At 46.4% G+C, this 27,492-nt stretch overlaps 1 protein-coding gene across 8 annotated transcripts in view; it reads right to left on the bottom strand.

The window, feature by feature from the left end:
* Nucleotides 1-318: 318 nt before the first annotated feature.
* Nucleotides 319-27,492, bottom strand: part of EDC3 (enhancer of mRNA decapping 3) — a 74,927-nt gene continuing 47,753 nt past the window's right edge. For all 8 annotated transcript variants that reach the window (XM_050966809.1, XM_050966807.1, XM_050966804.1 and 5 more), the window contains 4 exons: nucleotides 25,616-25,951; nucleotides 9,814-9,967; nucleotides 5,576-5,793; nucleotides 319-2,291 (listed from right to left, as the gene is read on the bottom strand). In XM_050966809.1, the coding sequence (XP_050822766.1) occupies nucleotides 1,957-2,291; nucleotides 5,576-5,793; nucleotides 9,814-9,967; nucleotides 25,616-25,951 (1,043 nt within the window). In that variant the 3' untranslated portion in view covers nucleotides 319-1,956. The remainder of the gene's footprint in view (nucleotides 2,292-5,575; nucleotides 5,794-9,813; nucleotides 9,968-25,615; nucleotides 25,952-27,492) is intronic.

Below are 27,492 nucleotides of genomic sequence, written 5' to 3' on the forward strand. Positions count from 1 at the left end.
AAACATACAAGTGCCTGACTTGTATCCCCACATAACCCAGCTGGTTGCAGTTTCATGAGTTCAGTTGCTGAATACCCAGGCAGTAGCTCCAAGTGTTTCACACAGAACAGCTGCTCTACACTTTAGCAAGAGGAGATCTAGCTCCCCTGGGAAAGGCACCAACAGAAGCTTTGCAGTCAGTCAGTGCCAGCACAGACCTACCAGGCAGAACTTTAAGCATAGCCTATGCTCCCAGCAAAGTTCAAACTGCAGCAGAGGAATTCAGGTCGGTTTTGCTAGAACAGAAATTTGGAAAGCCCAGAAACTCTCAGGCAGAGCACTGTTTTGGTCCAAGTTTAATATTTCTCATCACTAGCCAGTGATAGTTTGGCACGTTGAGAGACAATAAAAGGGTCCAGCATGGTAGATTTACAGAGCCAGCCAAAGGTTCAGTAAACCACATACTCTAGGCAGTGCAATGAATATGAATGCTTTCCTTGCAGCACATCGGGGGGAAAAATCTGCAGCCCAAAACCAGCTAGCAAAGTAAAAAGGGTGAGACGACACAGTAATTCAGGTCAGAATTTTCTGACCTTCCCTCACATGTGATGTAGCTGGAAAGTTCAAAGCTTTCTGAAAGCCACATGATATAACAGTGGTCACTACCAGTGGTGATGCCTGAGGCATAAGGGACCAGATTTCAGTGCACAAGTGCATGCAGGAGCAATACTGCAGATGCTTCTGAAGGCAGCCTAATAAATCAGCTTGCCAAGCACAGCATTTGCTGTAGCACTACCAAGATCATCTGTGCTCAGGAGGCCATACAGCTAATAGTACTACACTGAGCTGACAAGCAGGCCTGGAGGAAGATTCCTCCACTAAAGGGTTAACATAAGCCTTCCATAACACCCCGCACACACTCTGCACGCGCTGCTGTCTGCATATTAAGACAAACAGCATCTGACTCATCTTTACAGTTTGCATAACCAGGAGAGGCAAGTGCCCTATGATTTCCACCGACTCCATTGAGATCCATGTGGAACAGTGCATTAGAACAAAGCACATATACTTTTTAGGAGGGAGGATCCTCCTAAAAAGGGGGAGGGGCCACTGGTAGCACTACTCGCAAAGTGGGCACTGAGGCTCTATGTTAATATATCCAAACGCTACCTGTGCTGAACACAAGGTATTAAAGAAAAGAGGGTAACGTCTCCCTGTTCCCCTCGCATCTTCTGCGAATCACTGAGGTTACTCAGCTCGCTGGACAAATAAAAACCCACCTTAGGAAAATGCCTTTCCCAAAGCACTGTCTGGTGGAAGGACACCATGGTAAACGCCTCACTCCCCTACAGTTTCCAGGCCTGGGCTGCATTCACTCAGCAAGCGGTCAAGGAACAAAAACTTCACACCTGCTTTCTAAACAGAGAGCCCCATCCACAGGGGCCTGGCAGCTCCAGAAGAGACTTAACATAATTGCTCTTATGAACATAAAAGAAAATAAAGAACAAAATCAAAACAGTAAAACTGTAACAAAGACATTTCTACATCATCGAGGGGTAACTGCTCCTGAAAGGGGCCCCCCACTGGGCTAAATTTCCCCGCCCCGGAAGTACTAAAAAACCATCTTGTAAACCTCCAGGCTGTCTGACTTTCACTTGAATCTATAAACAAACCCTCTCACCCGCTTTAACCATCCTCTGGCTGGTGACCAGGTGCTGCCTTTCCCAGTGTTAGATACCAGCTTCTTCCACATTCCTTCATCCAATGGCACGAGAGAGAGAGAAAGCATCTTGCAGTAACATTTGCTCCCTTAATTTTTATGTTTTTAATACGCATATTTCTTCTGGAAGAAACAAACTCCAGAACTTTACATCCTTAAGGCGTCAAGAGTTTACTTGTCAGGATCCTTTATACAGCTTGCTAGGCAGGATTCTGCCCCATCTCCCCCTCCAGGGCTGATACACTGCAGGGTCTGCTCTATGTTGAATGCAATGGGATGACGAATTTGCAGCCAAAGGGTGAGTGGTAGTTTATTCCCACTTCCTGAAAGACTTTCTGCGGAATGCCGATGTCGCAGAGATATACTCGCCCTGCCCTCTCACCCAGCGGCAGGGGCAGGCCCAAGGCCAGTGACCACTTGGCATCAATGCCCTGCTCCATTTCACTCATAGGAGGGTCTATGCTGAGAACAGGGGCTCGGTTCTGGTTGGCCCAGTCCACAGCTGCTTTGTACCAAGGCTGATCTCTTAGGAAAGCATTTTCATGACAATCCAGACAGTTTATCACCAGGTCAACAGGGGTATCTGGGAGATCTGAAAGAAACATGCATGTTTTAATGTGCATCCAGTACCAGCGTAGGAGAGAACCTCCCCTCCACAGAAACTGCAGCTGTCTACAAGGAACTGTACTCCCAACCTCCCTTCCTGCATCTCCAGGAGAATTCTTCCAACCTCCCTACAGAGCAAGAGGCCGAAGGGAGGCCCATTTTAGCACTCAAAAGCAGCACAGTAACACCAGACTTGCCAGCTAGATAGACTCTCCCACAGCCATCTGCCAATGCAACTCAAAGGTTTGAGTTGCAGGTTGGCAATTTCTGCTCATCATGCTGAAGTGTGGCCCTTTTGGGATGGATATAGTTAAAACTGATCAGTTTTGAATCCAGGCCTCCGGAGGGACATCACTTCAATGAACCAACTGGCCCCCTGAAGAGACCACCTGCCAGAACAGCTCTGTCAGGTTATGTGGTAGTACCTGCAATGTCACACCAGGTTCTAATGTGGAGTGTCTTGTTGTGTAAAGCCTGGCCCAGAGACTAGTGTGCCACTATTCCTCCAGGGCCTTCCAGAGGATTCAGGGGGCCTAGGGTCTTTGGCAGTGCGAGGCCCCCCCGCTTCGGTGGTAATTCAGCAGCGGGGGGTTCTTCCGCTCTAGGACCCGCCGCTGAAGTGCCCCAAAGACACACGGGGGGGCCCCCTCTGCCGAATTACTGCCAAAGAGCTAGCACTTCGGCGGTGGGTCCCACTTCAGTGGTAATTCGGCAGTGGGGGGTCCCCACTCCAGGGGCCCCGAAAAACTCGTGGGGGCCCCTATGGGGCCCTGGGCAAATTGCCCCCGCCCTCCCCCCCGAGTGGCCCTGTATTCCTCTCCTCCTGCCCACTAGGGCCCTACACAATGAGTTTTATGCCTAACATTTGTCAAGCTTTAAACATGCTTTAATCTGGTGCAGAAAGTCCTCTGGATTCTAACTGAATCTACTGCCAGGAAAACTTATAAAACAGCCAACGCTTTTGTAAACCCTACCCAAAAATTATTATTTGCTCAGCTGAGCCACCACAGCTCTGCAGGGATCAGTGGTATGCCATTTTCACTAACAATATCCAAAGAGATCTATTAAAAAACCGGGGGGGAGGTTTCCCAGCCAGAGAAGAAGAAAACTAGGAAGGGGATGGGCATTTTGGAGAATCTGCCATTGGTTAGGCAGCTGGTGTGCTGCAACTGCTGCTTGTCATGCTGATCAGTACTGTCTTGTCGTTTTCTTGTATTCCTCCCACATCATCTGTCTGTTGTATTCACCTGTTGTCTCATCTTAAAAAAAGTAATTGCGTGATTAATCGCACTGTTAAACAATAATAGAAAACCATTTATTTAAATATTTTTGGATAGTTTCCACATTTTCAAATATATTGATTTCAATTTCAACATAATGTGTGTACAGTGCTTACTTTCTATTTATTTTTAATACAAATATTTGCACTATAAAAAACAAAATAAATAGTATATTTCAATTCACCTAATACAAGTACGGTAGTGCAATCTCTATCATGAAAGTTGAACTTACAAATGTCAAATTATATACAAAAAAATAACTGCATTCAAAAATAAAACAATGTAAAACTTTAGAGCCTACAAGTCCACTCAGTCCTACTTCAGCCAATCGCTCAGACAAACACGTCTGGTTAAATTTGCAGGAGATAATAGTGCCTGCTTCTTGTTTACAATGTCACCTGAAAGTGAGAACAGGCGTTTGAACGGCACTGTTGTAACTGGTGTTGCAAGATATTTACATGCCTGATGTGTTAAAGATGCATATGTCCCTTCATGCTTCAACCACCATTCCAGAGGATATGCATCCATGCTGATGACGGGTTCAGCTCGATAACGATCCAAAGCAGAATGGACCGATGCATGTTCATTTTCATCATCTGAGTCAGATGCCACCAGCAGAAGGTTGATTTTTTTTGTTTTGGTGGTTCAGGTTCTGTAGTTTCTGCATCAAGAGTGTTGCTCTTTTACGATTATGAGAGCATGCTCCACACCTCATCCCTCTCAGATTTTGGACAGCACTTCAGATTCTTAAACCTTGGGACAAGTGCTGTAGTTATTTTTAGATATTCTCACATTGGTACCTCCTTTGTGTTTTGTCAAATCTGCAGTGACAGTGTTCGTAAATCAAACAACGTGCTGGGTCATCATCCGAGACGGCTATAACATGAAATATAGGCAGAATGCAGGTAAAACAGCAGGGACCTACAATTCTCCCTCAAGGAGTTCACTCACAAATTTAATTAACGCATTTTTTTTTAAATGAACATCATCAGCATGGAAGCATGTCCTCTGGAATGGTGGCCGAAGCATGAAGGGGCATACAGATGTCTAGTATATCTGGCATGTAAATACCCTGCAATGCTGACTACAAAAGTGCCATGCAAACGCCTGTTCTCACTTTCAAGTGACATTGTAAATAAGAAGCAGACAGCAGTATCTCCCTTGCTAACAAACTTGTTAGTCTTAGCGATTGACTGAACAAGAAGTAGGATTGCGTGGACTTGTAGGCTCTAAAGTTTTACATTGTTAGTTTTTGAGTGCAGTTATGTAACAAAAAAATCTACATTTGTAAGTTATACTTTCACTATAGAGATTGCACTACAGTACTTGTATGAGGTGAATTGAAAAATACTATTTTTTGTTTATAATTTTTACAGTGCAAATATTTGTAAAAAAAATAATATAAAATGTGCACTGTACACTTTGCATTTGGTGTTGTAATTGAAATCAATATAGTTGAAAATGTAGAAAAACATTCAAAAAATATTTAATAAATTTCAATTGGTATTCTATTGTTTAACAGTGCGATTAATCGTGATTAATTTTTTTGAATTAATCGCATGAGTTAAGTGCAGTCGACAGCCCTACAAATAATCCATAGGTATGTAAAAGGAGGGAATGCCACTGGTTACCACTAAGTGGTGCCATTGGACTAAGAATACATGACAGTGTTAGAATAAACACGCTCAATTAGACAGACAAGTTCCCTTCCAAGAAAAATGGATTACTTACCTGTACAATAACCATTGATCTTCGAGATGTGTTGTGCACATATACTTTTCACTGAGACTCGAGTGCACTGGGTGCACGCACACTTACAGCAGAACATTTCTGTGCACAATCACTCAAAGGAAAACTGTTGATGCTACAACAGTGCAGGCCTTCAGTGCTGCACTCATACGTAGGACCTGACTGTTTCAGCACAAGCTTCTTCAAGTTGCTCAGTGTCCCAGCTCAGACCCAGCTTTCACCAATGCCTTACACTGCTTACCTTTGACACTGGACACCTGCTGGCCTTGGGTCTTGCTGAAAAGGTTCAGCTCATTAGTGATGGATTCCAGCATCTTGACAAAGTTGGGTAGGAAGAGAATGACATGAACGTCATGGTTGGAAAGATGCCGTCCACAGCTGATTCCCTGGGCCCCCTTCACATGGGGGCCACACAGCAGAGCCACTGTGGGTCGCTGGTGAACATTTTTAGGATTCAACCTGAAACACAGAGATGGGGAAACCATTAAAACCCATGTGTCTTCTGCATTCTTTCCCTGGGAGAGTGATGACAATGAAATCTAGAGTGTGGAGGTCCCAGAAATTGCCCTAACCTGTTTAACGATCTGAAGATTAGGAACCCAGAGTTCTCCTGCTCTGGAAAGACACATATATATACTGTGACAGCATCTCATCCTGTCCAGCACTTACGCACTGGGAAATTACTGAAGACCTACCTGCTCCACTTCAGTGTTTCCTCAGAAGGTAAAACAGACAGCAAAACTCTGGAACCTTGCAGCACTATTCTATTCATCTCACCAATACCCCGTCCACAAGGGCTCTGTTTCAAAACAAGGGGCACTTCCATTGGATGCTGAGAAGGTGTTGCAGTTCAAGCAGGTTGGAGTTCTATGGTTTCACCTTTTCCTTTGTTTGGCTCTCTTTTTGTGGGGCTTTGCTGTGAGACCATTGTTCTATAGTAGCATACAGTGCAACACAGGGAGAATAAAAGAGCCATTTTGCCCCTCTCCAATGGGCTTGTTTTGAGCCCAAGAAAGGAATGAATGAATAAGAGCTTTTTAAAGCATAGCAATGCCACCATGAACTTAGGGTTCACCTCAGACCGATCAGATATATTAAAAGGTAGAAAATAATTCATACTACCGTATTTTTAAAGCACTCCCATTACCTCCATGCACCACCAGTTTCAGGTGCAATAACAGATTAAGTGGATGTGTCTACTTTCTATCCAGCAAGGCAGCCTCATGAATGATCTCAAGGCATAAGCAAGCATCAATTGTTAGGGAAAGCGCTGCTGCTGTGTAGACAATGTTTTGTGAAACATTGGATTGAGGTGCAGCATTAGCTACACAACAGAAGTGGGAGTTAATGCTCTTTCTTCAGTGGGAGGAAAATACCTTAAAATCTTAGGGTCATGTAAATCAGGCTTAAAAGTGTATTGCAATTATGTGTCTACTTGACTAGTTAGTGACTGCACACTGAAGGCAGGTTTTTGCTCACATAAAGGGTGTGTGCACGCACACATGCAGACAGGACCAACTGCATATCTGACCTCCTGTCAAATTAGGCCCCAGGAAAAGATTAAGACTCCCAAACTGGATTCAAGTTTTTTTAAAAAACCTAAGTAATATTGTAACTAGATGGTGCATTCCTCTTAGTTCTTGAGTTTTGTTTTTATTGGCATCTGCCTTTAAAAAAATGACATTTAAAATAAATACTTATAGAAGGGTGTCATTATTCATGCAAAGGATCAGCTAATCTGAAATTATAAAGTGTTTTCATCTTTCTTGAGTTAAGTCTTCCCTGAGTTAGCTTCTTTGAAAAAGTTTCCACCAGGAATTGAGTTATTCTTTATTTCCTCCTCTGTTGATTTTGTATTTGACCGAGGGACATTACTCGTTCTGGGATATAGAAACCCAGGTGAAGCCATGAGTAACTCAGTACATCCAGAGTACTGGAACAAGGACGGTCTCTCCAAGAGGGTTTCCTGGTGCTCTGTATACATACAATGTAGGGGGAGGGACAATAAGGAAGTGAGACTATAGGCAAAGCTCTCCCCAAGGTTGGCATTTAGATTATCTGGATTACGATCTCGTTTTCATGGTCATTTGAGGACTGACGCATGAATACGGTGTGGGGGTTGCATAACAGGCTAGAATAGTGCTTCTGTGTCCAGACAAGGGGGAGAGCATCTAGACAAAGCAACATCTGGCCATCTGGATTAGCACAGCCCTGTATGTACTATGTAGTAGTTACTGTGATAGATCGACAATACCCTGCAATATCCTGAATGAACTTTCTGAATTATTGAAACTTTATAAAATTAAGTTTACCGTTATTGAGGTCCATTATATTAAACATGCAACTGGGTATGTTTTACTGTGGAACTGTACAGGCTTGTCTACACTGGCACTTTACAGCGCTGCAACTTTCTCACTCAGGGGTGTGAAAAAAAACACCTCCCTGAGCACTGCAAGTTTCAGTGCTGTAATATGCCAGTATAGACAGAGCTATGCCCCTCGCGGAGGTGCTTTTGTCAGAGCGCTTTAATGTTGCTAGTGTAGACAAGCCCTATGTATGTACCTTCTTTAGGAGACAGACCAGTGCAATCTCTGAATGGTATTCAGAATTTCAAAGGACTTTTGGGAACAACAGGTGTGAAGTGGATTTCCAAGGAAGTACAGGTCTGTCACATCTTAGGCGGGGGTTCCGTTCCGTGGTTATCGCGTAAAGCGAAAACCACGTATAGTCAAAACCCCAACCCTTTAAATCCCGCCCGCAGCTCAGGCGGTGGGGCGGGAGCCCTTTAAATGTCCCCTCGGTCCCGCCGCCGGAGCTATGGGCGGGATTTAAAGGGCTCCACCAGGCTTCCCACCACGGTGGGGAGCCCGGTGGAGCCCTTTAAATGCCCCCCGGTCTCGCCGCTGGAGCTGCAGGCGGGATTTAAAGGGCTCCCCACCCCCGTGCCCAGCTACCAAAACTGCAGGCAGGATTTAAAGGGCTCCATCAGGCTTCCTGCCATGGTGGGGAGCCCGGAGGAGCCCTTTAAATTCCGCCCGCAGCTTTGGCAGCCGGGCTGAGGCTGGCATTTAAAGGGCCCGAAACTCCACGGTGGCTGGAGCCTCGGGCCCTTTAGTTCGCCCCAGGGGCTACCAGCCACCTCTGCAGCTGGGAGCCCTCTGGGTGATTTAAAGGCCCTAGGACTTCCAGCTACAGCTGGTGCCCTAGGACCTTTAAATCTTGAGGCCACGCCTCATCTACTTGAGGACACACCCCCTCCCAGACTCCAGGCCTTTCAGCGTAAAGCTGAAATCGCGCATGTTAAATGCACGTAAGTTGCGAGACACCTGTACCTGGGGAATGCAAATGACCCACTTCAAATTCTCCCTTTTCAAATGATGCCTGGAGGGGAAAACCCATTGTCTACTAATTACCTGCTCCTGGAAACTCCAGATCAAAGACCCCTGAACTGTATAGAGCAGGGGTGGCCAACCTGAGCCTGAGAAGGAGACAGAATTTACCAATGTATGTTGCCAAAGAGCCACAGTAATACATCAGCAGCTCCTCATCAGCTCCCCTGCCCTCAGCACCTCCTGCCCACCTGCAGCCTGATCACTGCCTCCTCACACCTGATCAGCTGTTTCGTGGTGTGCAGGAGGCTCTGGGGGAGAGGAGGAGGAGATGAGGGCATGGCAGGCTCAGAGGAAAGGGTGGGAAGGGATGGAAGGGGGACAGGGTCTGTGGCAGAGCCAGGGATTGTACAGTGAGCACCCCCTGCCCCCCAGCACATTGGAAAGTTGGCACCTGTAGCTCCAGGCCCAGAGTTGGTGCCTATACAAGGAGCTGCATGGTAACTTCTGATGAGCCGCATGTGGCTCCGGAGCCACAGGCTGGCCACCTGATATAGCGGGCAGACTAAAGATGCTATGAGAGTGCTTGTTCTGAGCTGAAGCTGTGATGAATTTGTAACCCTTGGATTCGGGGGGTGGGGAAGGGAGCAGGACCTGAAGAACTGCTCCATATTAGGGTTGGGGTTAACTCTGGTAAGCTTATTAGTATTTGTATAGGTTGTTTTATTACTTTTAATGTTTCTCCTTAATGAGTTTTACCTTAAGAATAAAGTCGGCCTGCATAGGAAATGCTGTGTGGTACCTCACAGCTGTTAACAATTACACCTGTACCTGTGTGCTTGGGCAGCCTGTCTCTGCTGGGGAGAACAATGAAGGCAGGGAACTGTGCAGCCTGGATACACCTGGGTCAGAAGGGAGAGATGCAGGTCTCTACCCAAGAAAGGCACCGGCTGGGAGCCAGACGCCTGAGAGCAGGTGTCCTTGCTGGACAGATGCAGTGTCCTGGACTGTGACAGTTACAAAGATTTTCACTGGAGACTATTTTATACAACTTCATTTGGCCATATCTTTGATGAACAAGCTGGTTTCTGTAAACTCCATTTACAAGGCAAATGCGGAGATTCACAGCAGGGATTTTTTGGTTGTTTACCTGTTGGGTCCTCCGAGCAAACTCAATGCCATCTGGCTGGCGCACACCCCAGTCATCTCCAGTCTGCGCTCCAGAGTCAGTCCATGTTTCTCAGCTACTGAAAGCACCTTTTTGTGCAGTTCATAAGAGACGCTGGGAACGACTAGCCCAGAGTCTGCAATTCAAAGAGAAGGGGAAGGAAGGACAGAATAATCAGATACCTCCAGAGGGTTAAGATCTGTTCTGAACTAAATGACAGACCACTCCAAAATGAATATAACAAAGAGGATACTTGTCTCTAAAGGAGGTGGATCGGCAGCTGTGCTCCCAGCAGGCTCCAGCTCCCTTCAAGAGGCAGCCATCTGAATCTCAACTAGCTAGCTGTTGCACTTCTTCAGCACACTGCCACGGGAACTATTTCTTCAAGGGATGTGAGAATGGCTGCTGCACTACAGCCTGCATTCTCCTCTAGGCTCCTAAGAAACAAACTTGGAGGACAAACCACAATTACTAATTGGAAAAGGGGCCTCCTGGCTCAAGTTCTTACTGCAAGCATGCCCAGAACTTGCAAAAAAAAGGTTTCTTTGGAAGTAGCTTAATCCTGGAAGCTCAACAGCAAAAGTGACCTCTTCTCAGTAGACCCCTGTCCTTGCCAACTAGCAGCTTCTGCTCAAGAACAGGATAGCAAGGGGAGCGTGGCAATTCTGGATTGAGGAATCTTTGGGAAGGACGTTTCCCCAAACTCCTGCTTACTCCATGTCCTACCCAGTGCTATCTGACTACCGCTACCACAAACATTAGCATTTCCCTCCTTAATGAGACAGTGGTTACATTGTTTCTAAACCCAGACTCTCCAGGATAAACTGCCCCAGAGATGCCAGGATGGAATCTCCCTCTCAGCGAGGGTAATACATGGATAAACTGAAAAAGCTAGATGGATTTGTGAGGGCAAACTGTATAAAAGCCAACTAGTTTCCTACTTCACAAGTCTCAAAACAAAAAACATTTCTCCCTCCATCAACCTAACTTCTTATTCATACAGCTGGCAAGGGCACCACGTTACTCACACCACCAATAATCCCCTAAATCTGAGTGGCTTCACATCACCACCAGAAGAAATGAAAGAGTGTCTCTCACAGTCCCATTATACTGTACCACCTCATCTCAAACTTTATACAACCTCCAAAAGACCCCAAATGTCTTCTCTGGCTGAATTGATCTCAACTCAGCAGGTGATGCTGGCTTCCTGGCCAGGAATCCATACCTCTAAACTCAGAAAGATAGCAACTAAAGCCCTGTAACTATATAGAGTGAGATTCTCAAGAGTTTTTGCCATGGTATTTAGGGACCTACCTCTTGCCAGCCCCTTTGAATAATCCAGCCATAGACTTTATCAGGCAGCAAACAGCTCAAAGGCTTCTGATTGGTGACTGTGATACACCGCCACCTCGATATAACGCCATCTGATATAACATGAATTTGGATATAACGCAGTAAAGCAGTGCTCCGGGGGGGGCGGGGCTCCAGTGGATCAAAGCTAGTTCATTATAACACGGTTTCACCTATAATGCAGTAAGATTTTTTGGCTCCCAAGGACAGCGTTATATCAAGGTAGAGGTAGTTTTACCATGGCATATCTCAGTCTAAGAACCAGCCCTATGCAGAATGTGGCTGAGAAATTAAAATGGTTCAGTTGCATTCTGCAGTTATTTTAGTTCTGTTTATTAACAGCTCTCATCTTCTGCAAGCCCATGAGAGCCATCCTTCAAGTACTTATGCAGCATTGTGACAGCCCATAGAGCAGCCAGGCTTAGAATAATATGGCAGACATCCATCCAAAGGGCAGCCCATGGCTTTGAGGATCATCATAAATGTGGGAAGGATCATATGGACCGTAGGTTTCTCTGGCCAGGGATAACTCCTTTAGGGGGAGATGATCTTGTGTAGCCTGCAAACTCCACTCTTATTCTTTAAATTACTTGGGTTCTTTACTAGGGGCTTCCATGACACCCTGAACACAAGAAACCATCTTCAAACTCATTACAAGGGATGTGCACATGGCTGTGACAGACTTTAGTGGCACTGGAAGCCAGGGAACAGAAGCTGTGACCTAGAAGCACCCCATGGAGAGGAAAGACATTATACCTTAACTTGACAATAATGACCAGCCAAATTAAAGGATCCTGAGGCTCCAAAGGATGAGACCACCAACCTCTACACATTTTGCTCAATCCAGCCTTATTATCTGTTCAAGTTATTCCTAACACAAGTAACGTAAACAAATATCTTTGAGCTAATGGAGGATAGCTGTCAAGGTCACCTGAGTTGTGCCCTGTCGGGTAAATCTGTAGAGCCCTGCAAATCTGCAGACATCCGTGGATGAGGATATCTGGGAACGATTTTTGCATATCGGATGCGGATACAAATTTTGTATCCATGCAGGGCTCTAGAAATCTGATCACAGAACACCAAATCCCAACAAGAACAGTATCATTCCAGGATCTGCTCTGGTTCTCCACACAACAAAATTCCAGAGGGACAGAACTTCTGCCAGGATCACATGGGCACAAGAATAATGAAGAGGTAATTATATATTTCTCAATGTTTCTCAGACACTTGTGTGTTGTTTGGCAACACCATTCTCTAACACACCAGGACTTGCTCCAACTCTGGAATGGAAAAAAAGACTGGATCAGCAGGACTGAAGTGCTGAAAATAACATACCCTGCTGCAATGGATGGCAGAGCAGAGATGGTTTCTCACTTCTACAGTGAGATCCCAAGAAGTCAACAGTACAACAAGCTAGATTTTTTTTACTTAAAGTATTTGGAGCTATGACTACCCAATTCTCTACCCCACTCCAACTCTAAGCAAGAATGAACTTGCACTAATGGGGCACCTTTCATGCAATGAATCCCTAGAATTTTACAGACTTCACTAATTTTGGAAAATCCACTTCCCTGCCACAGAAAGGCAAACCCCTCTGAGTTGGAACACAGCAGCTGTAAACTGGCACATGACAGCAATACATAACCGCTTAGGACAGAAAGTTTAGAATACTGTATCCAATTCAAAATACAGGGGGAATCTGGTAGAAAGAACGTGCTTCCAAAATATCACTGGATCTTTGACCACACACGTCAAGACCTTTAACATCTCAATGAAAAGTTCTCAAATAAGGCAGCACCTTCTAGCACTGTGCTAGAATAACAGCTCAGTAAAAACTCTAGGGATATATGATACTCATCCCTCAATATTCCACCCTGCAGTACCTGGATTTCCTTACAGGTCTCCCATCCACATACCAGCACAGCTCAATTCTGCTTAGCTCATGATATTTGATAATCAGAGCTTGAGGGGGAATGACTGCAGGCAGGCAAGCAAGTTCTTGGCTCACTTCTGTTTGGCTAATTCGAATATGCTGCTCTGAACTGAATCAGCAGTGCCTAGAGGCATTCAGGAACAATCAGCAGCCTCTGAATGAGTGAAGGCTTTGGGATTTATTGTTGAACATTCTGTCTGTTGTCACTTTGTGGGACTGGCAAGTGAGAGGCATAGGAAGCATATGGGAGATACATTACAGATAAAAAAAATGTACATCACTCACGAGGAGATGAAGCTCTCTTTCACAGCTTAGGCATGGCATGAAGTGCCAGGTGCAGGGCCTGACTGAAGTGCCAAAAAATCTGGCACTTTCATTAACGTTGCCCTACTTCTGCAACAGTCACAAACATCAATCCTGATTCATTTTCATACATGTATCAGTTACAGACGCAGTCTACATATGAACTCAGGAACAGTGTCAATTCAGCTAGTGGTGTAGCTGCACTGGTGCCGACTCCCAAGCACCAACAAGGGCAAGCCAGAGTTTGCACCAAGAGAGCTAGCTCAGGTTCCCCTTAGCTTAATCAATGTAAGCCCTCTGCTTGCCCTTGTCTATACTTACGGTGTTGCGGATCACAAAGACTGGTGGAGTGGTAAATAATGACAACAGGGAAACATACAGAGTCATCTGGATTGCTGAGTGGGCTGGGCTCATGCAAATAAAATGGTTTTAATACAACCACAACTGCAAGGAACAAGGAATGCAGGCAATACCTACAGAACGGGGAACTATCTCCTAGATAGCAGTGACTCTGAAAAGGATTCAGGAGTCACGGTGACCAAGCAACTCAACATGAACTCCCAGTGTGATGCTATGGCAAAACTGACAAATACAATTCGTGGATATACAAACTGAGGAGTAGGGAAGCATTGGTGGGACCAGGATGGGAATATTGTGTGCAGTTCTCATGTGCGCATTACAAACAGGATGTTGAAAAGTTGAAAAGCAGGGTGCAAAGAGAGCCACAACAACTATTTGAGGGCTGGAGAAGATGCCTTCCAGAGAGAGACTTAAGCTAAACAGATCGAGCTCAGAATGAAGCTCAAGAGGTAACTCAAGCACGGTGTATAAGTGCCTTCATAAAGGGAGAAAACACCAGCTACTAAAAGGCTCTAATCTAGTGGAGAAGCAAAACAAGAACCAATGGCATGACGTTAAAGCCAGATTCAAATTAGAAACAAGGCACAATTTTTTAACAGTGCAGGTGATCATTTGTATTCCTGTAGCACCTAGGAGCCCTAGTCATGGACCATTGGAACAAACCATCGGAAGTGGTGGATTTTCCATCTCTCAAGATCTTCAAGCCCAGATGCCTTTCAGGAAGATATGCTTTAGTCAAACAAATTATTGGGCTCAGTGCTAGAGTAACTTAGTGAAATTCAATGGCCTGTGTTGTCAGGCTCGATCTAATGGCCCTTTTCGGCCTTAACATCTAGGAATGTGTTGAAACAAACTAGACATATTACTGCTACAGGGACCTGGAACAGTTTTGAACACCTGACCTTGCATGTTAACAGCTAATTAAAAGACTTTTCTGTAATCAAGCTTTTATTACATGCCGCACATATGCAAGCATGTGTATTATCAGAAGTAATTTAAAACAGTTGATAGCAGCAACTTCAAAAAGCTGAACGTTCAGAGTCCTAAGCCACTAACAATCCTAAACCTGTCAAACTAGTCACGCACCTGTCAGTGTTCACACACCCTCTTTTCCTGCAGAGTCACGCGAGGTTCAGCCATAGCTCATTCCCATTCATATCTTTGCTCCTTCATCAGATCTTGTTTCTCTAGCCTGAGGTAGGATTGAGTGACCCAGGTTCAGGGTCTCTCCAAACTTGGTATTTCACATACACTCCCCTCTCTGACCTGGGGCTTGTGACTCCCAAATTGCTTTTAAACAATGCAGATATTTTTAAACTGGAGGACAGGGTCCTGGGATTCCCTGTTTACACTTTACACAGCATTCTCATTAACCAGAGGGCTGGGACTCCGGGTCCGCAATTCACACCAACCTCGTTTGGCATATTACAACCGAAGGTTTTTCCTTTACAGAAGGGGTGGTAAACCAGCAGCACCCTCTCCGGATGCTTAAAGTTACAATGTGTGCCTGCTCCATCAGTCTGACAGCTCGGGCAACCGAGAACACTTAGGATACATCTACACTGCAGTACATGACTTATGACACAGCTGCAGCTGACCGAGGTCAGCTGACTCAGGCTAGTGGGGTTTGGGCTCAGAGGGTTAAAAATCGCAGCGTAGACATTAAGGCTTGGGCTGGAACGGGGGCTCTGAGATCCTCCAAGGGGGATGGTTCTCAGAGCCTGGGTTCTGGCCCGGCATCTACACTGCAATTTTTAGCTCTCCAGCCTGAGCTCCATGAGCCTGAATCAACTGAAGTGGGCTCTGAGACGCAGTGCTGTGGAGGTTTTACTGCTGTGTAGACATACCGTTAATGGGTTAATGCAAGGGACATTACTTGGAGCTGACAGAAAGGTACAGTAAGATTACACAGTATCATAGCATGCAAACAGCAAGGCCTGAACCAGTATTACACTTTGTCCTAATTGCTCTTTTCACAGGAGCATGCAAACACCAAGAAAACTTCCCTTCTCAGCGCTCACGCAAGATCCAACCAGTCAGGCTGGTTTATCTAAAACAAGCTGACAGAGACAAAGAAACTCGGAGGAAAGCAATCAAGGAGGTAGCGTGTAAACCGCAAACAATAACACTACTGCAACCAGAACTGAACTCCAGCCAAGCTTAATTATGTTTGGGTTGGAAGGTGGATCTTTACTGTTCAGTAATCAAGATAATAAAATAGGTCAGCTTAGACTTTAATATTAATATATATTTTACAGCTGCCCATGAAAAAAGGCAGATAAAATTAACTATTCCATGACATGCACAGCAGCACTAAATCCTCATTAACCCAAGAAATGTAGAAATTATTTCTAAAGTACACTCCAAACTTGGCATAGACCTATGAACAAGTTACCCATTCAAATCAATTACTATACCACACAGCGTAAGCAGAGGCTACACAGTGCTGGAAAAAACCTGACATCCACCAGCAAAAGGGCTAAGCTCACTAATCAGGAGTACAAGAAATGAGGATGGTGGCTTTAAAAAGCAAGGTCCAGGTGCAATGTCCAGACGAGAAGTCCTACTACCCACCCCCACTATTCAACTGCTGAGACGGGTGATGGGATTGCTACCAGAGTGCTGTTCTTAGGCCCTACCTTTTGTATGGGCCTCTGACATATGAAGTTTCATACACACCCTCTCGAGTCTAGCTCTTGGAAAGCAAAAGAGGAGTGGTCTCTTCCCCACCCCCAAAATCCACAGCCTTTTGGCTGCAGTAAGGGGCACGCAGGGAAATTCTCTAATTCTCTGTCCCTTTCCAGAGCCTCCTGACAACTACAATGGAGAGAGCGTTTTGTCTTGTTCTATTCCTTCTCCAGGGTTTCTATTTTTAGTTCCTCTGCCACCAGGAATAGCTCCAGTTTCCACCTCTGTTGCTGCTCAGCTTTCCTAAGCAGGAGCAGCTTTACAAAATCTGCATAATTCTTGTCAGTTTCATGTTGGACACAAGGATTGTGAGTAGCAAATATGAAACTGACCAGCGTCTGTATCTCATTCTGCTGCTGGTAAAGCTATGAACATGGACAGAGGCTCTTAAGACATCTGTCTGTAGACTCAGGAAGACAGTACTACATTGGTTTACACTTGATTCAGAACCTTAAGGGCTAAGAAAACCCCTTAATTCTTCTATAAATTAAAGCTTAAATTCTGCAGAAAAATTAACAGTGAAAACGTTTTTAGCTACATTAGAAGCAGGACACCGGACAAACAAATCAGTGGGACCACTAGACAACTGAGGTGCTAAAGGAGCACTCGGGAAGACACGGCCATTGCAGAGCAGCTAAAGGAAATCTTTGCATCTGTCTTCATCCTCACAGAGGATGTGAGGGAGATTCCCACACCCGAGCCATTCTTTTTAGGTGACAAATCTGAGGAACTTAGCCAGATTGAGGTGTTGATAGAGGAGGTTTTGGAGCAAATTGATAAATTAAACAGTAATAAGTCACCAGGACCAGATGGGATTCACCCAAGAGTTCTTAAGAAACTCAGATATTAAACTGCAGAGCTAACTGTGATATATAATCTTTCATTCAAATCAGCCTCTTTATCAGGTGAATGGAGACTAGCTAATGTGATGCTGTTGCAAAAAAAGCAAATGCAATTTTGGGTTGTATTAACAGAGGTGATAGTACCACTCTATTCAGCGCTGGTTAGGTCTCAGCTGGAGTACTGTGTCCAATTTTTGGCCACCACTGTATACAAAGGATATAGAGAAACTGGAAAGGATCCAGACGTGAGCGACAAAGATGATCAAAGGGATGGAATTCAAGCCATCTGAGCAAAGGCTGAAGAAACTGGGTATGTTTAATTTGGAAAAGAGGAGAATAAGGGGGGGGGACATGACAGAGGTCTTCAAATTCGTGGCGCACTTCAGTTCTCCAGATGGGCAGCAGTGGCAGACAGCAGGCAAATTGCTCCCCTCTTGCTCTCATAAATAGGACATCTAGGCTTTCTTGGTAGTCAGATTTTTATTTTTTTGGGTCAACACTTAACTTTTCTTTTTAAGTATTGTGTAATAGGGAACAAAAGGGGCATTTGGGGGGTAATTCACATGAAGAGCCTCAGGGATGGATTCAAATAAGTGATGACCAAAGACCTGATAAGCATTGTACGGGCTTCAGTGTTGGTTTTTCTCTGGAACAGATCCCAGTTTTGAAGTCTGCCTTCTCCATTCTAAAGCTCCTGCTACATTTCTGAAGAGCTTACAAGAAAACATACTACCCCTTCACCACTATCACCACCAGAGCATCTACGTGCACCCATGTACTGGCCGGTGGACAAGCATCTGCCAAAATACCACTGAAAAGCATCATCAAGAGGCGTCGCCGCCAAAATGCGGCGTCACCAAGAGGCATCGTTCAGCAGCGACGCTTCTTGATGTTGCCACTTCTCGGCAGCATTTCAGCGGATGCTTGTCCACCAGCCATGGTCCTCGGTGGCTCCATGTCCAGCGCCCGCCACCCAGAAAAGGTTGGGAACCACTGGTTTACGAGATACAAGAGGCAAACAGCTGCCAGGGTATCTTGCATTTCAAAACAATCACTTTAACCAAAATCTACAGAGATGGTCACTTACGAGACAAAGGGGAAAACCCAATCTGTTCATTTTACCTGCTGTTTAATCAAAGAGGGCAGAAATTAAGAAGAAACACAGCAGAACGTGAATGGTCAGGGAACAACCACTGAATAAAGTATTGCAAGTCCCTAAGACAACAGCGTTTGGAGAGCTGGACCCAGCAATCTCAAAAGTTCCTCTCTGTTGGATGAAGGTTGCTAGATTCAGAGCATCCCCTTTAGTGAGACAGGTTAATAGAATTAACCTTTTTAAAAAGATAGGTGAGCGTAACTGTGGAAGAGAGACCAGGACTGACAGTGGAACATCAGCCACCTTCATCTAGCCTTCGGGGTACTGGATTTTGAATCAAAAGCAATAAAAGATCCATGAGTCATGGGTCTACTTAAGACATTTATCTGAAACATACAGTTGACTATAATAATGGCTGGGCTACCAAACATTACTTCCCAGTAGTCCACTGGGTTGCTTTGGTACAAATGGATTTGTCCAGTCTTGTGTTCATTACAAAATCATAGGACTGGAAGGGACCTCAAGAGGTCATCTACTCCACTCATGGCAGGACTAAGTATTATCAGACCATTCCTGACAAGTGTTTGTCTAACCTGCTCTTAAAGATCTCCAATGATGGAGATTCCACAACTTCCCTAGGTAATTCATTCCAGTGCTTAACCACCCCCATTATAAATTAACTTATTTAAAGGGCAATAAAATGCACTGACAGATAGACCCACAGTTTCTTTTGAAAAATTAGTGGCATAACACAGCTGTCCAGTCCCCTGATCTTTGCAGTGATGATACCACTTCAAAAGCCTCCCAAATTATTCCCTGGGCCATGTGTTGGGAGTAAGATGCAGGAGCACGCAGGGATTCACACCCAAATGGCTCAGATTTCCCCCTTCAGGCATGGCAAGAGCTGGACATTAACTGCCTGTGAATCAACCCAGCAACTGTGACTGTGTTCTTATTACATTCATCAGACAGACCAATCACGGTGTCAGTCAATGCTGAGCTCTCACAAGGCAATCAGTATCCAAGACAGACAGGACTAGATTAAAGAAATTACTAAAAAGTAGCTATTTCCTGTATAACTAGAAAGTTTGCTTTCCCAACTAGCGATTCACTGGTGAGTTTAGATAGAGCCTTTTTGAGAGAAAACGACGATGACTCGGGTTCCTCTTTGTTACAGATATCCAGAAATAATAGATTTCAGTACCACTGACACTAATGAGGGGCCTGTCACTCTGAACCTTCCCTCTCTTCCTGTTACTCCAGCAGCTGCTACCCTTTAATCGTTAGAAGGAAGTTACCAAGTTAAACAAAAGGAAATCATGACCGTTTAAACAGATAATCAGTTATTACCCACAGAGACTCTGTATCTGTGCCGAGAGAGGGTGGAAGAGGCCAAAGATACTGAATCAACCGTTCTTGCAGCAAGATCAAGAGGGTTGATCCGCTAACTCCAGAATCAAGTTTATGCCAATGCTCCCCAGAGTAAGCAATAGCCAAACACACAAGTGTTATAAGAGCTTTCACCATGCAGCTATTAGCATTTCCCTAGTGGAAGGAAACTTCCCCACCTAACACAAAGGAAGTTACCCTTTATGGAGGAAGATGGGAAGACCTGGTACATACAGAAATGGAACTTTTCTATCATTACCCACGTAAGCACAAACAAGGAACTCAATGTCTGATTGCTTTCTTACTGTATAGTGACAGCTTTTTTTGGAAACAAATGTAGAATTCCATATGAGAGACTCATCAGAAAGTTAGCTGACCCTGCAGAATGATCCATCCCTTAGATTTATAGAGTGCTTTCCATCCTAGACTTTAAGACGTTATGAAAACTATACAGACAGGAATCACTTATCCTCTCTCCTGCCCCACACACTGTAACAAAAAGAGCAGTGTTTACTAATTTACTGCTCTGATCCCTTTTCAGTTATTACTTAGGGTATGGCTACACTTACAGTTGTACAGCACTAGGATTACAGCTGTCTTCGTACAGCTGTGTAGGGAAAGCGCTGCAGTGTGGCCACACTGACAGCTACCAGCGCTGCAGTGTGGCTACATTTGCAGCATTTGCAGTGCTGTTGGGAGTGGTGCATTATGGGCAGCTATCCCAGCGTTCAAGTGGCTGCAACGTGCTTTTCAAAACGGGGGTCGGGTGGAGAGTGACAGGGAGCGTGGGGGAGACAGAGAGAGTGGATTTTTGGAGCTGACACTGTCCTCAGCTCCCTGCCTTGCAAGTTCTAAGGACTGGAAGATACACAGCACCAACCTTCAATCATTTTAAAAATTTCGAGCCCTTCCCCCACCCCTCTCTTACTCGCTAAATGCAAATTATGCACTCCTAAATAGCCTTCAGACCACATAAGCAGCTGCTCAACACGGACTCCCCTCTCTCCTCAAGCAAACAGCTGTGAACATTCCAAAGCAATTCCCCTGCCTCCGCTCGCTCGCTGGAGCAAAGAGCAGCTGTGTTTGTTTTTTAGATAAGTAGCTCCGGGAAGCTCAGAGTTCAGCCATTCTTCCTGTTTGTTGTGAGCAGGCATTCTGGGATACCTCCTAATACCCTGGAGGCCAGTAACAGCGCTTTTGGTGGCCACACTTGATGAGCAGCGCTGCATCACCAGTGCTGCAATCGTTACACCCCAAGCAGACCAGGTGTACAGCCAGCGCTGCAGCCAGGGAGTTGCAACGCTGGATGTGCCTTGCAGATGTGGACAGTTACTAAGTTGCAGCGCTGTAAACCCACCACCAGCGCTGCAACTCTCCAGTGTAGCCAAACCCTTAGTTTAATATACTGAGCACTTGACAACGTAGGAGAGTGCCAAGTTGAGAAGATGATTTCATTTCCATACTCTGGCTTTGCTCTCTTTTAACCGGCCCCCATCCCACCCCCCACTCCCCGAGTATTAGGTTATGAAGATATAGCCTTCTATAAGATGCAATTCTTAGAGAAGATGAGGGAAATTTACCTCATTAGTTGAACTAGAAGATGTCACCAGGACAAATATAAATACAAGTCTTGTTTGTACGCATCTTAGTAGAAATAAGTAAGGAAATAAACCGCACAACAAGAAACAATGACCTCCTGTACTCGGAGCTCTGTATGTTAGAATAACTGTTTATCCAACCTTTATCAATTTCAAATTCAGGCCGTTAGATTATATGTCTCTTATACACACTCCCTGCTTAACTTTCACGCTAGATTACAGCTCCAAAATAAACTTTCATCCAATTTCTTGGCTAAGGTCCAGCACATTCATTTCAGGCATTTTTTTTACATAAGTTTGTTGACTGAAACTGAGTTCTGTGATTAACTGGATTCATGCTAGAGATGAGGGCCAGCTGATGTGTCAGCAGTTTGATCAGGCAAAGAGAAAATTCTCTCCATCCTCCACTTGTTTATATTAGGCAGACAAAGTTTTGGCAGACTCATTCCCGGCAGCAAGAAGTGATTTAGGCCTGGGCACCTCCCACCTAACACTGCTATTGCATGTAATCTCTCCAGCCCCAACAACTGACTCCCTACACGAACGAAGGTGGCCTGCTCCCAATATCCCTACAGATACTCAGACTCAGGGGTAGAGAGTTTATCTGGAACACAGTAGCAAAGCAAAGATAGGCCAATGACATTTTGGGCCAGACATCCAAAAGCATGGCAAACAACAGAAAAATAATAGTGTAGGTGGCTCTGAATATTGTGTTCAGTTCTGGTAATCACATTACTAGAAAAATAGCAATGAACTAGAGGAAGAACTACAAGAATGATAAGGAGGTTGGCGGTAATAAGATTAAGACATTTATAACTATGTATCATTTAGCTAAGCATCAATTAAAGGTACAGAAGACTCTGTCTGCACATTTTTGAAGTGTGTACACTCCAAAAGGGAAAGAAACTATTTAACACACCTCTATCCCGATATAACATGGTCCTCGGGAAACAAAATATCTTACCATGTTATAGGTGAGACCACGTTGTATCGAACTTGCTTTGGCCCCCCAGTTCCTTGCTCCCTGACCACCCCCTCCAGAGACCCCTGTCCCTAATTACCCCCAGAGTCCCCCACACCCAATCCCCCGCTCCCTGTCCCCTGACTGCTCCAACCCTTATCCACACCCTCCACTCCCTTGACAGGCACTCACCAGCAGCGGCAGGAGGCAGAGCAACGTGGCCCAGCCCACTCCACTCCGCCACCTCCCGCTCTGCTTCCTGCTGCCGGTGAGTGCGGGGAGGCTGGGGAAAGGATGCCTCCAGTACTCACCTGTGGCGGGAAGCGGAGCGCCGTAGCTGGCAGAGTAGAGCAGGCTGGGGCCAGGCTGCTTCACTTCCCAATGCCGGTGAATGCGGGGAGGTTGGGGAAAGGACACCCTCCGTGCTCACCTGCAGCGGGAAGCGGAGCAACGCGGCCCCAGCCGGCTCCACTCCGCCACCTCCCAGCCGCGGCGCTCCACTTCTCACCGCCAATGAGTGCGGGAATGTTGGGGAAAGGACACCCCCCGTACTCACCTGCGGCAGGAAGCGGAGCACCGCTGCTGGGAGCTGGTGGAGTAGAGCGGGCTTGGGGCGGGCTGCTCCGCTTCCTGCCGCTGCCAGTGAGTGCGGGGGGGAAGGGAGGGAAATCCCTTTCCCCAAGCCTCCTCCCCTGAGCGACACGGCTGGGGCCGGGGCGAGGGAAACAGAGCAGGCTGCTTCCGGGCCACTCTGGGACTGAGGTGCCCTCAAAATTGCCCCCACACAGCTCCTGCCTCCTAGACCATGGCAGGGTAGGAGGTGCCCCGACCGCTCCCAAGACCCTCTGCCCCTTATCCAACCCCTCGGCCGCAGCCTGACCCCCTTAACACGCTGCTCAGAGCAGCGTGTCAGAGCTTTACTGCGTTGAATGCGAATCTGTGTTATATCGGGTTGCATTGTATTGAGGTAGAGGCGTATAAGTAAAAGGGGGTATACGTGAGAATGCAATGGGTTGAAATGATCGGAAAATAAGGGGAGATTATCAGAAAAGCTTCCCAATAGTGAAATCTCTTAGCCTGAGGAATGGGTTCCCAGAGGTAGTGCTAGAAGTACTGTCACTTGCGGGATTTAAAACCAGATTGAACATTGACTAGTGCTTTGTGCAGTAGGGAACAATCCTACACTTGCCTCAGGGAGATGGACTAGATGGCCTAACATAGGAGTGGGCAAACTACGGCCTGGGGGCCGGATCCGGCCTCTCAGGGCTTTGGATCTGGCCCGCGGGATTGCCCCCCATGGTGCCGCAGTGGCCAGCACCACTTCCCGGCGGCCCTCGGGCAGAGGGGGCAGAGGGCTCCGTGCGTTGCCCTTGCCTCCAGGCACTGCCCCCACAGCTCCCATTGGCCAGGAACGGGGAACCGCGGCCAATGGGAGCTTCGGGGGGTGTACCTGGAGGCGCAGCAAGGGCAGCGCATGCAGAGCTCTCTACCCCCCACCCCCTTCAAGGGCCGCAGTGCTTCCTGGAGCATCGTGGGGCTGGGGACAGGGCCGGCATGCAGGGAGCCTGCCCTGTCCCCGGTGCACGCCACTGCCACCCCAGAGCCGCTTTAGGTAAGCGGTGGTATGCTGGAGCCTGAACCCCATCTGCACCCCACTCCCAACTCACACCCCAACTCCCTGGCCTGAGCCCCCTCATACATCCCTCACCCCTCCTGCACCCTAGCCCCCTACATCCCTGTGCACCCCAACCCCCTTCCCTGAGCCCCTTTGTACACCCCGCACCCCTCCTCTGCCTCAATCCCTTATCCTGAGCCCCTTCCTGCACACTGAACCCCCCTGAAACATACCCCAGACTCCCTTCTGCACCCCAACCCCCTGCCCCGATCCCCCGCCACACCCCTCCTGCACCCCAACCCCCTTCCCTGAGCCCCCTCGTACACCCCGCACCCCTCCTCTGCCCCAATCCCTTATCCTGAGCCCCTTCCTGCACACCGCCCCCCCGAAACACACCCCACACTCCCTCCCGCATCCCAACCCCCTGCCCTGCATACAATTTCCCCACCCAGATGTGGCCCTCGGCCCAAAAAGTTTGCCCACCCCTGGCCAAACACAAACATTTTCTATATGCAGATTCCACGACTACTGCAATCAAATATAACTCACTGACCCATACATCACTAATCCCTCGGTCTGACAGCTTGCTGTCTGCTAGGAAGATATTGGTACTGGAATTGCAGGGGTGCAGTCACACAGTTGGGGAAAACTTGCACAATGACTGCTTATACTATGCTTTGCACTAAACAGTGCTATTAACCTCTGCACAGGCCTGGAAAGTGTAGAAGTGCTGCAGCTAGTATTGAGATGCACTGTTCGGGCCACTTAAGGAATTATGTTTGTCAACAGGATTTCACATGATGAAAACTTCAAGTTAAAGGAACATCACCACTTAAAAATCAAGTTTTACATTCTTGTAACAGCTAAGATTACTTTAAATGGAATGGGTGGGTGGGAGGTGAGAGGCGGAGGGTGTATCTCCCTAGGTATCAGAACGTGTTTTGTGCACCTAACAGCACTACATGCAGATTCCTGTTTGTCTGGACCTTTCACACAGCAACAAACAAAAGTGGTTATAAAAAGAGAATAACTGTACAACTACAACATTTGGACATGGACATTCAGGAATACATATAGCACCTGAAACTACTTTCAACTCATCATTTTAAATTGACTAGATTTCAAATTTTTAACAATAAAGCATGTTAGCAGCTTTACTGGCAGCTGCTATTCAAATCCAGGCAGAACATCAGAAGCTCATGAACTGTACTGCCTCATATCACAAACAAGATACCAAAAGTGCCAAGATGGTCACATGTACTGAATCTTGAGACAACCCTCTCAGGAGCCAGGAGTCAATCCACACAGGCTCTTCATGCTACTGACAGCTAAGCCTTGGTTCCAATTATCACAAGTCACATGAACCTAGTCTGACAGTTCACAAGACAACTCTGTTCCACTGTAGCTCCTTTTCTCCAAATCCTGGCCTTATATCCCCTTTTACCTTAATGCTTTTAATGTCTGAAACATGGCAGATAAAGAGGGTTATACTGCAAATACTGTGGTACAGTGTAAGGATCCAAGCCTCTGTAAATGAATAACCTGCTTGTTGCACTAAGGTGACAGATGCCCCCTGTGGGAACACTTCCCAGTTATCTCCTGGAAGAGCCAAGGAATAAGCATCCTCAGAAGTAAACAGACTAGCATACCAGTGCAGAATTCCTTGTTAGTATTTTGGGGTACGACGATCCGTCTGTAGACGACGGGCTCTGATTCCAGGATGTTCTCGTCATGCCGGTAGCGTGCTGGCCTCTCATTGGGGGTACCCCTGGAGCGAGTGCCACTCCTCCTCTCGTAAGTGTCAATCTCTTCAAACACTGCTGCCTTGTCAAAAAGTGCCAGGTTCCCTTCAAAATCAAAATCTGTGTCTGGGATTTCCTCAATGTCATCTCCAAAACACTCATCGTCTTTACTCTTCATCTGCCCATTCTTCAGGCCACTCTTCTTTGGAGTCACCTGGTTTGGGTGGCGGCTACTGGATGACCCTAAACAAAAAATAAAACAGGTTGAAACCCAGCCATAAGTGTCACAAACATTCATTCAGATGTCTCCTTTTGTACAATTATCTAAGTTGGGTGTTCAAGATACTGAACGATTAGCAATAGTGCATGCTGCCAGGGGGTGGTAGACAGGCATTGAGCTGGCTTTCCCACACAGCGCTTTTAGTGCACCTCCAAATCCTGCTGAGCTGCTACTCCCTCTTACAAACAGACTGCCAACAATGGCAAGTTGTGCAGTAGGCAAAAATCCACCAGAGACTAGGCAGAAGCTCCCATTCACACAGTTCTAAGGAAAAATCAAGCTTTGCCGCAGAAGTGTGCGTACATTTATTACACTGCCCCTTAAAAATCATTTAAGCCTCATCTGGGTTGCCTCCCCATTATCCCTTATGTTTGTGGGTAGAAATTATTTCTCACAGAGCAACACCAAGACTTCCCATCACAAAAGTACCTCAGAATTCCTTGCGCTGGTGACTACATGCCTCCTTGAAAGCAATGCAGCCACCAATATGGGGAATTTGGGTGTTCACCTCTGATCTGATCAGAGGTGTCTGGCTCCACATGGCTCAACTGGAAAGCTGGCCTGGACAGAGTGAAAAAGTTAAGGGTCAAGAAGTATTACTGAGCTGCTGATGGGCAGCAAGAGTCAGGGTACGTCTACACTACAGCATAATTTCGAATTAACTAAAACCGGTTTTATAATACCGATATTATAAAGTCGATTTTATGCGTCCACACTAGGGCACATTAATTCGGCGGTGTGCATCCATGGTCCTAGGCTACCATCGATTTCCGGAGCATTGCACTGTGGGTAGCTATCCCATAGTTCCCACAGTCTTCCCTGACCCTCGGAATTCTGGGTTACTACCCCAGTGCCTGATGGGGCAAAAATCATTGTCGCGGGTGGTTCTGGGTACAGCCTCACCCCTCCCTTCCTGAAAGCAGCAGACAGCCATTTCACGCCTTTTTGACTGGGTGAACTGAGCAAACACCATAGCACAGCAAGCATGGACCCTGCTCAGCTCAGTAGCGCGATCGTGGACGTTGTAAACACCTCATGCATTCTCGTGCTGTCTATGGTGAACCATGAACTGCAAACGCAGGAGAGGAGGAGGCAGCTACGCCAGCTACGGCAGCGCGGCGATGAGAGTGATGAGGACCTGGACACTGATTTCTCCCTAACCGCGGGCCCCCGCGCTTTGGAGCTCCTGATGGTAATGGGGGAGGTTCTACCCATTGATCGCCGATTTTGGGCCCGGGAAACAAGCAGAGACTGGTGGGACCGCATAGTTTTGCAGGTGTGGGACAATTCGCAGTGGCTGCGGAACTTTCACATGCGTAAGAGCACTTTCTTTGAACTTTGTGACTTGCTTTCCTCTGCCCTGAAACGCCATAATACCAGGATGAGAGCAGCCCTCACAGTGGAGAAGCGAGTGGCAATAGCCCTCTGGAAGCTTGCAACGCCAGTCAGCTACCGGTCAGTCGGGAATCAATTTGGAGTGGGAAAATCTACTGTGGGGGCTGCT

This window comes from Gopherus flavomarginatus, chromosome 9 (assembly GCF_025201925.1).
Source record: "Gopherus flavomarginatus isolate rGopFla2 chromosome 9, rGopFla2.mat.asm, whole genome shotgun sequence".
Lineage (NCBI taxonomy): Eukaryota > Metazoa > Chordata > Testudines > Testudinidae > Gopherus > Gopherus flavomarginatus.